Raw genomic sequence first — 11,438 nt, 5'->3', positions numbered from 1 at the left:
ATGTGATATACATCTATTTTCTTTATTTTACTGTAATTTCAATTTACATTGAGTACCGAACTGAAATGTTTTATTTTGACTAAAGGATTTTCTTTAACTGAATGTGATTTGCGCATGCATTATATGGACAGGACTTGGATGGAAGGTGCGACGTTTACATTAATAAGACAAATTAATAACATTTGCATTTTGGTAATATTTTGAAACATATATCTGTCCTTGACTGGATGTAATATTCAGCCCACTATTTTCCGGAGCGTGAAGGCCAGGTAGACGGTAACGTGTCACCAGTAGGCTAGGAGGAGCTGCTGCTTAAAGGTACTTCATATATATATAAACCAGAAAGACACCATAAAATGCTGTGAAATAACAACGGTAAAAGACTGTTGCCTTGTCTGTGTGAAGCTTATATGAATTTGTGCATTTGTGTTTCTAAACTAAACTAAACTAAACAGCTCAGTTAGCAAGAGCTAACGTTTTGGCTAACACCGATAAAGTTTGTTCCAACAATCAAACATGGTTTACATGAAATAGAAACGTTCAGGTTAAGCTATCAGAATGCACAAAATGAATCCTTTTTATTGAATCAAAGCTAAAATATTAACTGTGATGGATTTTTTTTTCACCTATGGACAAGTTTGTTGTTCATCTGTGGGTGTTTGAGGTAAGAGCTTTCAAGTTCCTCCATAACAAACTCACCCAAAGCATGCCTTTATGCACAGAACGGGAACAGAAAAGGCCCTTCCCCAAAATGTTGTGAAAAAGTTGGAGGCGTAGACTTATAAGTCATAGACATAAAAAAAGTCTTGCTATGTTGAAGAACAGGGTTGAGCAGGGATTAAAAGGTAGCCAAACCCCTGATTGACAATTTGATTTCAAAGTGTCTCATTCTTTTTCCAGGTGTAATGCTGGCTATGCTGGTTTTGCGAGGATGCAGTAGGCTCCAGTCCGGTGTCGTTGAAAAGCTCCACCCCAAATGAGGTCGCACTGAACCCTTCCCTCTTTGACTTTCCTCTTCTCCACATTTCACCATTCACTCCGTGGATCATTGCACAGTCTGACTGAGCTGCAAAACAACAACAAAACAAAACAAAATAACACGCAAGACAGAACTTTATGGTCAGACTCAAAGTGTCCTGCGCAGACACCAGCACGGATGATGTGTTTTGCTCAACAGCAATTCAATGAAAGACGAGACGCACAAAGGCAGAGATGGGCACCTTTTCTGGACCTCCATTTAGGCGGGCAGGGAGAAAAAGTCCATTCGCCGTGCTTCTAGTACCTGCCGTGGTTCTGGTTCTGACCACATTTTGCAACTCTTTTAATCTGGACACGGAGAAACGCGTCGTTTTCACCGGACCACGGGGGAGTTATTTCGGCTATTCTGTGGACTTCTTCAGCAACTCATCCAGGTTAGTCTCAATATTTCATCACTTGGAGAAGATTGACAGTGTGTTAAACGATTTGAAAAGAATTAAGGCCATTTATTGCATCTTCTTATAACCCGGTCGTGCGTTGTTTTTGTTTTGTCCTGTATCGCTACATTATTTATTTTTTTTGCCTCACCATTTTTCATTCATTACATACGGCGAATTTAAATTTAGCAGTTGCATGATAAAGTAAACCGAAAGGAAACGTATGCCTCTTGTGCACACACGTGCACCTCTCTCTCTCTCTCTCACACACACACACACACACACACACACACACACACAGAAACACACGCACACGCGCGCGCTCCGGATTTCTGTCCAAGAGTGATTGGAAACAGACATTGCACGTCTGTCTGTGAGTAATGTTGTCGTACAAAGAGCAGTGGTTTAAACTGCAGAGAAGCAGCTCACTAAGTTCTTACAATATATTTCACAATTTTATGTCTTTTAGGGGAATATTTTTTCTTCTTCTCAAGATCAGTTTAATGAGACAGACAAAGTTCCTACAAGCATGTACACAAGACATGGAAATATTCTTTATCATCAGGATAAAGATATAACTATTTAGGAGTCACCTTGTCTTTGTCTCGGCAGACATTTTGCCACAGATGTGGTACACATGAATGTGTGATGACCAACTTGAAAGTTTTAGCATTATTGTTATATAAAGGCAGTTTAGTGAGTGTATATATTGGCTCAGTTGTGGATTATGTCTCTATGCTGATATGAAGCTTCTTTTAGCTGAAAGAGCTCACTATAGTATTTTATTTAGACAATGCAACTCACTGTTTGTGCTGTGGACTATGGGGCATAGCCAACATGAACAAATTACGCAAACAGACAACTAAAAAGAACAAAATAAATAAATAAATAGATGAAAAAGGTGGACAAAGAGGGCAGCACATAGTGTGACTGGTTAGCACATCTGCCTCACAGTTCTGAGGACCTGGGTTCAAATCCGGCCTAGCCTGTGTGTGTCTGCATGTTCTCCCCGTGCCTGCGTGGGTTTTCTCCGGGTACTCCGGTTTCCTCCCATATTCCAAAAACATGTGTGCTAGGTTGATTGAAGACTAAATTGCCCATAGGGGTGAATTTGAGTGTGAATGGTTGTTTGTTTATATGTACCCTGCGATTGGCTGGCGACCAGTTCAGGGTGTACCCCGCCTCCCGCCCAGAGTCAGCTGGGATAGGCTCCAGCACACCCGCGACCCTAGTGCGGATTAGCGGTACGGAAAATGGATCGATGGATGGGTGGACCAAGATTGGCTCTGTCCGTTCGAACCAAACAGGAACAATAAAACACTAATTAATATGGATATCAATGTGAGAAGTCAATCAATCAATCAGTCAATCAATCATGAGAATGAAAATAAATAAGTAAAATAAGAAATGGAGAAGACGCATCTCACTATATTACGGTCAGCTCTTTTTAGTGAAGAAATACCAGTTTATAAAATAAAATAAAATGAAATAAATACAGACAAAAGCAATGAGAGAATTAAAATAAAGGGGTTGTTTTAATGTTGAGCCACATCCAAATAGGAATGGATTGGTTTTGTAAAACATTATAACTTCTGATTTCTGGGCGTTGTATCTTTGTTGTTAAAATATAATGTTTCAACAAGTACTGTATGTCTATACACGTTACTAGCTAGTTTAAAGAGAACATACAGTAAAAATCTAACCAAATAATCTCTTGAATTTTAGGGGGGCTGGAATTCAATCAGGTGTGCTTGTGCACTCCCAAAAATGGGCTAGAAACACCTATGATGACCACAACTGACTCCATACAAACATGAAAGTAGGAGGCCCTGAACAGACACATTTCATCTGACCCAAAATTACATGACTATCATCGACTCATCAAATGTAACCCAGATAGCAAAGTGCAAGATGACTTGTCCAAGTTAGCTACCCTCAGATGTTGCTTGGGACTTAAGAAACTAAGAGGATGTTATGTCAGCTGGAGGCACTTTATACTGTACATCGTTGACGAGAGGAATCTCAAGTTTTTATTCACGGTAACCCAACTCATTTAAAAAAATTATCACAGCAGTGTTATAAGGTAAGTGTTCTTTCATAGTGACACTGGATACATTTACACAGCTATACTTGCTGCGCTATTATCTGTTATCTTTGTATACAGCATATCTTTGAGGGTTCATAGCTAGAATTTATCTTTGAGGGGTTTTTAGCTAGAATGTGAAGTTGGTCTGATTGTTTTTATATATATTTTTTCTTTGAACTCTGGCAGTTGACCTCAGCGTGTAGAAATTGGAAGGGTAGAGTATGGACTAATTTCTAAGAATGCAGAATTAGAAGCATTTGGTCTGTTGACGTGGAATGATTTAGCTCGTGATAGACCAATGTAAATCAAATCATTCTTGCTGTGTGGTAAGTAAACAAGACAACAGGAAAAGGATGCTTTCCAGGACGAGAATGTTTTCATTCTGCTAAAAAGGTTAAGAGGTTTCTGCTGCAGTCATGCTTTCTGTCAATCGCTAAACTGTTTAGCGTGTTTTGTGTTGATCACTATAATATCTTTGTATACATACCCAACTCATGTTTTATATGTATTTCTGTATTTTTGTTCTAACCAAAATATATTATAATATTGAAGTACAAAGTAGTAATAAGGGAGACGAGACTAAATAGACTGGGCAAGAAATGAGTAAAAGCTTGAATTTCAGCATTTTCACTGGGCTGGAATTAGGTCACTAATAATAATTGTGGGGGTAAACATTGTTCTGTTTAAGAATAACGAAAAAAAAAATTCAAGCAAAAGGTGGGATGAATGAGGTTTCAAAAGATGACTTAATTCCTCAGTATAGCACGTTTTGAGTGCACAAAACTATAAATAATCATCAAATTCATGTTTTGACTTCCTTTATACAACCTTTTTTAAAACTACGTTACGTTACAGTGATGTTAATCAATATAATATAGGCTACAGTGCTTTTTTTGTGACCATATGCGCCCATATTACTGTACAGGACAAAATTATTGTTTTGTACTTTTTTTTGTAGTCTAAATCAGTACTGGGTGATCCATCCATTTTCTGAGCCGCTTATCCTCACAAGGGTCGCGGTAACGCTGGAGCCTATCCCAGCTATCATTGGGCAGGAGGCAGGGTACACCCGGAACTGGCTGCCAGCCAATCGCAGAACACACATAAACAAACAACCATTCGCACTCACATTCACATTCACACCAAGGGGCTATTTAGAGACTTCCATTAACCTACCATACATGTTTTTGGGATGTGGGAGGAAACCGCAGTGCCCGGAGAAAACCCACGCAGGCACGGGGAGAACATGCAAACTCCACACAGGCGGGGCTGGGGATTGAACCCGGATCCTCAGAACTCTGAGGCATACGCTCTAACCAGTCGATCACCGCGCCGCCTCACCCAGAACAGTAAGTTGAAAATAACCATAAAAAAGCTTGAAAATATTTGAAAAGTTTAGAATTTCATCCAAACTTACCACACTGGTGTGATTGATGGTGACTGTCAATGTTGCCCCGAGGTTGAAAAATTTACTTGTGGTGGTCGGCAGGGCGGTGCAGGGTGGTGCCGTGGTGTTTGATAAGCGCATATACAATACAATAATAACAATGCAATAATTTATCCATCCATCCATCCATTTTCATCCGCTTAGCCGAGGTCGGGTCGCAGGGACAGTAGCTTTAGCAGGGATGCCCAGACTTTCCTCTCCCCATCAACTTCATTCCCTGGCCACACTGTCTCTCCAGCGTGTTCTGGGTCATTGCCTGGGTCTCCTCCCGGTGAGACATGCCCGGAGCACCTCACCAGGGAGGCGTCCAGGAGGCATCCTAATTAGATGCCCCAGCCACCTCATCTGGCTCCTCTCAATGCGGAAGAGCAGTGGCTCTACTCTTAGCCCGGACCGGATGACCAAGCTTCTCACCTATCTCTAAGGGAGAGCCTGGACACCCTGCAGGGGAAATTTATTTCAGCCGCTTGTATCCGCGATCTTGTTCTTTTGGTCATGACCCACATCTCGTGACCATAGGTGGGGGTATGGATGTAGATCGACCGGTAAATTGAGAGCTTAGCGCCTTCTTCACCACAACGGACTGATACAAAGTCTGCATCACTGCAAACACTGCGCAAATCCACCTGTTGATCCTCTATTCCATTTATCCCTCACTCGTGAACAAGACCCCAAGACACTTGAATTCCTCCACTTGGGGCACGATCTCATCCCAGACCTGGAGAGGGCACTCCAACCTTTTCTGACTGAGGACAATGGTCTCCGATTTAGAGGTGTTAATTTTCATCCCAGCCGGCTCGCACTTCGCTGCGAACCGCTCCAGTGAGAGTTGGAGATCACGGCTTCATGAAGCCAACAGAACCACATCATCTGCAAAAAGCAGCAATGCAATAGTGAGGCCATCAAACCGGACCCCCTCAGTGCCTCGGCTGCGTCTAGACATTTTGTCCATAAATGTTGAACAGAATCGGTGACAAAGGGCAGCCTTGGCGGAGTCCAGCCCTCACCTCAAACGAATCAGACTTACTGCCGGCAATGCAGACCAAACTCTGACACTGATCATACAGGGACTGAACAGCCCATATCAGGGGGTTTGGTACCCCATACTCCTGAGGCACCCCCCACAGGACTCCCCGAGGGACACGGTCGAACGCCTTCTCCAAGTCCACAAAACACATGTAGACTGGTTGGCCGAACTCCCATGCACCCTCGAGGACACTGCCGAGGGTGAAGAGCTGGTCCACTGTTCCATGCCCAGGACGAAAACTACACTGCTCCTCCTGAATCTGAGATTCGACTTCCCGACGGACCCCCTCTCCAGCAACCCTAAATAGACCTGATCAGAGAGGGTGAGGAGTGTGATCCCCCTGTTGTTGGAACACACCCTCCGGTCCACTTTTTGAAAAAGAGGGACCACCACCCCAGTCTTCCAGTCCACAGGCACTGTCCCTGATGTCCATGTGATGTTGCAGAGGCGTGTCAACCAGGACAGCTCCACAACATCCAGACCCTATAGGAACATCCACCCCCGGGACTTTGCCACTGAGGAGTTTTTAACCACCTCTGACGTAAACTCCAAAGACAGGAGAGCCCGCCTCAGAGATCCCAGACTCTGCTTCCTCATGGGAAGGCGTGTCGGTGGCATTGAGGAGGTCTTCAAAGTATTCTCCCCACCGACTCACAACGTCCCGATTCGAGGTCTGCACCGCCCCATCCCCACTGCACACAGTGTTGATGGTGCACCGCTTCCCCCTCCTGAGATGCTGGATGGTCCATGGTAGGTTAATTGAAGACTCTAAATTGCCCATAGGTGTGAATGTGAGTGCGTATGGTTCTTTGTTTCTATGTGCCCTGTGAGTGGCTGGCGACCAGTTCAGGGTGTACCCCGCCTCTCACCCAAAGATAGCTGGGATAGGCTCCACCATGTCTGCGACCCTAATGAGGATAAATTAATGAATATATATATATATATATATATATATATATATATATATATATTACATGCATATACATAATAAATAATAGTACAATTTAGTACAATTCATGGCTATTACTGTGTACTACTAACATTACTAAAATCAAGGCCTTACAATTGCACAAATTAATATTAATGCTTCAAAGAATAAATCAATAACAAAATTATTTCAACTATTTACATTGCACTGACCTTGCAACAATGCACAATATAAAATGAAACCGGTCCCCAAAATGTTCAGCGCCAGTGACCGTTTTCACTTGACTTCACTTGAGTTCATTGGACTTTTTGACAAATTTCAATCAGGTTTCCGAACTCATCACAGTACAGAATCTGCTCTTATCAAAGTGCTAAATGATATAAGGTTGAATACTGACTCGGGAAAGGTGTCAATTCTGGTCTTGTTGGACATCAGTGCGGCTTTAGATCATAATATACTGCTGAACAGGTTGGAAACGTGGGTAGGACTAAATGGAACAGTCCTTAAATGGTTCAGGTCCTACCTGGAGAAAAGGAGTTATTTTGTAACCATTGGAAGTCTTCAATCTCATCAAATGGCAATGACCTATGGGGTCCCTCAAGGGTCAGTTCTTGGACCCATCCTGTTCAGCCTGTATATGCCACCCTTGGGTCAAATTCTTCATAACTTTAATTTTGACTATCATAGCTATGCAGATGACACACAGTTATATCTAGCAGTGTCTCCAGATGACTGTAGTTCAATTGAGGTCTAAAACAGATAAATAACTGGATGAGCCAAAATTTTCTTCAATTAAACCACAACAAAACTGAGGTAATTGTTTTTGGGAATAAAGAAAAGAGGATTGCTGTTAGTAAATACCTGGAGTCTCGCTCTTTAAAAACCAAAGATCAAGTCCAAAACCTTGGTGTTCTGATAGATTCCGACCTAACTTTCAACATTGCTGCTACCATTTGAAGAACATATCCAGAGTGAAGGCTTTCATGTGTCAAGCAGACCAGAAGAAGCTCATCCATGCTTTTATCTCACGTAGACTTGACTATTGTAATGGTCTTCTGACTGGACTCCCTAAAAAGAGCATTATGGACTGCACTCCGTTCAGAATACTGCATCTCGGGTTCTGACCAGAACAAAGAGGTCAGAGCATATTACTCCAATTCTAAAGTCTTTACACTGGCTTCCAGTCAGCTTTAGAATAGATTTTAAAGCTCTGCTACTGATCTATAAATCACTAAATGGTTTAGGTCCTGAATACATGAAAGAAAGTATAATGGAATATCAACCCAGTAGGGCTCTGAGATCGACAGACTCAGGTCAAATTGTGGAGCACAGAGTCCAAAGCAAACTTGGTAAAGCAGCATTTAGCTATTATGCTGCACACAAATGGAATAAGTTGCCAACAGAAGTGACATCAGCCCCAAGTGGGCATGTTTTTAAGTCCAGGTTCTTTTTTCCCCAATGCTTTTTAGAGCATTTCCACTTTTAAATGATATTTCTTGCACTGTATGCTATTTTAATTGTACTTTTATTTTTTTCTCTTTATTTTAAATGTTTATACGCTCATTTTTTCTTTGTTTTTAAATGCTTTTAATCATGTAAAGCACATTGAGTTACCTTGTGTATGAAATGCGCGATATAAATAAAATTGCTTTGCTTTGCTAGAAGACATATTTTGAAGGTACGGCATAGAAACAAAAACAAATTATGAAAAATATCGCTCAGAATTCCGCTTCAACGAGCGTTATGTTGCGGAATATATCTCCACAACATAATGCCTTTTTTGGGGTGGGGGTGGATGTGGACTTTCATCTTCTTGAACGGCTGTTAATTTTCCAGTCCAAGTAAAGCTTACACTGCATTATTGATGAACTCATAGGCGAGTCATGGTGGGTCGCTTTCATGAGCAACGAGGAATTAGTGTGCTTCTTATTTCCAAATCTGTTGCCCTAGACGAACGGCTTGACAAAAAACGGTTACTGTAACAAATATAGCATGTTCCATACTCCAGAGACTTGTGTTGTTTATTCCTCTTAAAGTTAACACCGCCGTCATGCTGCTCTCTTTCTGCACAGAGCTCCATGCAACAATAGATAGAACTTCTGGCGTCATGGCCGCCACGTCAATGGCGGAAATGTTGCCAACATCTGTTGGTTGGATGTAGTCATATTGTATATCTGTAACCAGGAAATAGATGTGTACCAGTCTCTGCCTATTTTGCACCACAGTGCCAGTAAACAAGAATGGCCAATTCTGGAACTAACAGACTTTGTCAACGTCGGTTTAATTGACAACTGGAAACTGGTTTTGGACACATGTACTGTGCAGACAGTTACATCCGATATCCGGGGTTCCACTGTCACTGAATGTCACAGAAAAATTAATTGTAACAAGAGTGACCCCCAAAAAATCAGTGGAACATCAAATTTGGGTTTGTCCATTTGTTCATCAGTTAGCAGGCTACTTCTTGGTTCATGGAGGATTCTGTGGGCTTCCACTGATGTCATAGTGACTTGAACAATGCAAATGTGATCATGCTAATTCTAACTGCTCTATTATTTACTGTTGTATCATGTTGAAATGATTGCTTAGAAAATAGATCGTGCTGCACTGTACGATTTGGGCCGTCTCAGACGAAAGATTTACAACCAGGTTATAGTGGCTAACAAAACAGGGATCGTACATCTCACAGTGAAATGGGGGCAAAGATGAAAGATGAACCCATCACGAGAGATGAGCTGTGATGGATATCAAGCAGTATCAGAGAAATCCTCTCACAGTGTGTCGGCCTCGCTGCTGCTACGACCACTAACAGTGAACCAAGTAACAGGAAGACGCCATGAATGATATCACCGTGTCCACACACGCTATCGTATTTAGTCCTTGGAAAGCTGTGTAATTATTTAAGTAATTATTTAAGCTCAATTCATTTGCAATAAGGCGGTTAAATTAGCTAGCTGTATGTAAATAACACGATTCACTTCCAGTTCTGCTTGTATCAGTGGAACCCTAAGTTGGACCCTTTTTGTTGTATTTTTCTCTTCCTTCTTTTATTTGTTTCCTTTTCAGTGCCAATGAACATCACAAGCACTAAATTTCATCTCACCTGCGACATGACACCAAAAAATAGATTGGGTGCACACTGATGATGATCACGCCATCATAGCCAAGATTCAATGCAAGCTCCGTCACACTGTGTGGTAAACACCCCTTTTTCATGTCATGCAGTGTGGCTTGTTTTCATCTCAGACTTCTCAGAGTGCCGAAGTCATACAGTGTAGCAAAGGCCTTATCTCAGGGGTGAGCAAAGGTTTTCTTCCAATGGTTACGTACAGAAAAATCTAATCTTTGTAACCCTTTCCAGACTGATAGATGTCAATTACTGTATTTCTTTTTAGATCTGTTGTTTGACTTGATTTTGTCAAGACAGATTCTGTTTAAGTGATTTCTTGACTGAACAGGTCTAGAGGTAATCAGGCTTCGGTTCGATCAGTGAAAATTAACAAAAAATTGTGATTAGCCACAATTAATTCATGATTTAACAAGGAGGGTAATTAGTTTTTCACACAGGGCCAGGTAACTTTTAATATATTTATTTCCTTAATAAATGAAATCACCATTTAAAAACAGCATTTTAACTTCACTTGGGAATCTGTCAGTGGGTAAAAAATATGCATGTGTGTGTGTGTATATATATATATATATATATATATATATGTGTGTGTGTGTGTGGGGGGGGGGGGGTGGCGTCAAGGTCGTTCAAATCTGCACCCCCATGTGGAGTTTGCCTGTTCTCCCCGTGGCTCCGTGGCTGTGCGGGTTCTCTCCAGGTACTCCGGTTTGCTTCCACATCGCAAAAACTAGCATTGTTGGTGATTCACGCAATTTGCTGCTATAACTGAATTAGCCTTATTGATAGAGGTGTTACTATTTTAACAATGTGCCATTAGTGATAATGAGAAAGTGAGAGAAGAGAACACATTTCTCTTCTGCTTCGCCACAGAGTGTAGAAAATAAGTAGTTGAAAGCAGGCAAATGACATGGGCCATGTCAATTGTAAATTTTAGTAGGCCTATATGCCGCAGGCAGCAAAAAATGGATGGTGGGCCCCAAATGGCCTCTGGGCTGTAGCTCTGTTTATAAAAGAAGATAAGGATTTTCATCTGATGCATTTTTTAAAACAAGCTAAGAAATATGAAACATGGTGCCCAGAAGTACAGTGAACAATCCAAAGAAACCCCTCAATTTCGTGGCAACCCCAAATACAAAACAATGATAAGATGCAGCAACAGTTGTCTCTGTTTTGAAATCTACCCAAATAAAACAGATGAAGATACTGAGGTCAAAAATCAGTACGGTACCATAGAGAATTGACAAAGATATCTGTGTAAAGGTCACTAGTCGGCAACATCAGCTATCAGCAAATACACTTCTGTCACTTTATTCCTTCACACCTGAACTCATGTGATCGTAACAACTCTTGTGACTGTCACATCAAACCATGTGAAGTGATCCCTTTGACCCCCAAAGTGTCAACA

The 11,438-nt window shown here is 41.5% G+C and overlaps 1 protein-coding gene across 4 annotated transcripts in view; it reads left to right on the top strand.

Moving 5' to 3' along the window:
* The first annotated feature begins 1,005 nt into the window (after positions 1-1,005).
* LOC133483525 (integrin alpha-5-like) overlaps positions 1,006-11,438 on the top strand; it is a 63,818-nt gene continuing 53,385 nt past the window's right edge. For all 4 annotated transcript variants that reach the window (XM_061784875.1, XM_061784877.1, XM_061784878.1 and 1 more), the window contains exon 1: positions 1,006-1,412. In XM_061784875.1, coding sequence (XP_061640859.1) covers positions 1,213-1,412 — 200 coding nt within the window. In that variant the 5' untranslated portion in view covers positions 1,006-1,212. The remainder of the gene's footprint in view (positions 1,413-11,438) is intronic.

Source organism: Phyllopteryx taeniolatus, chromosome 9 (genome assembly GCF_024500385.1).
Source record: "Phyllopteryx taeniolatus isolate TA_2022b chromosome 9, UOR_Ptae_1.2, whole genome shotgun sequence".
NCBI lineage: Eukaryota > Metazoa > Chordata > Actinopteri > Syngnathiformes > Syngnathidae > Phyllopteryx > Phyllopteryx taeniolatus.
This window is presented reverse-complemented; position numbering and strand designations above follow the sequence as displayed.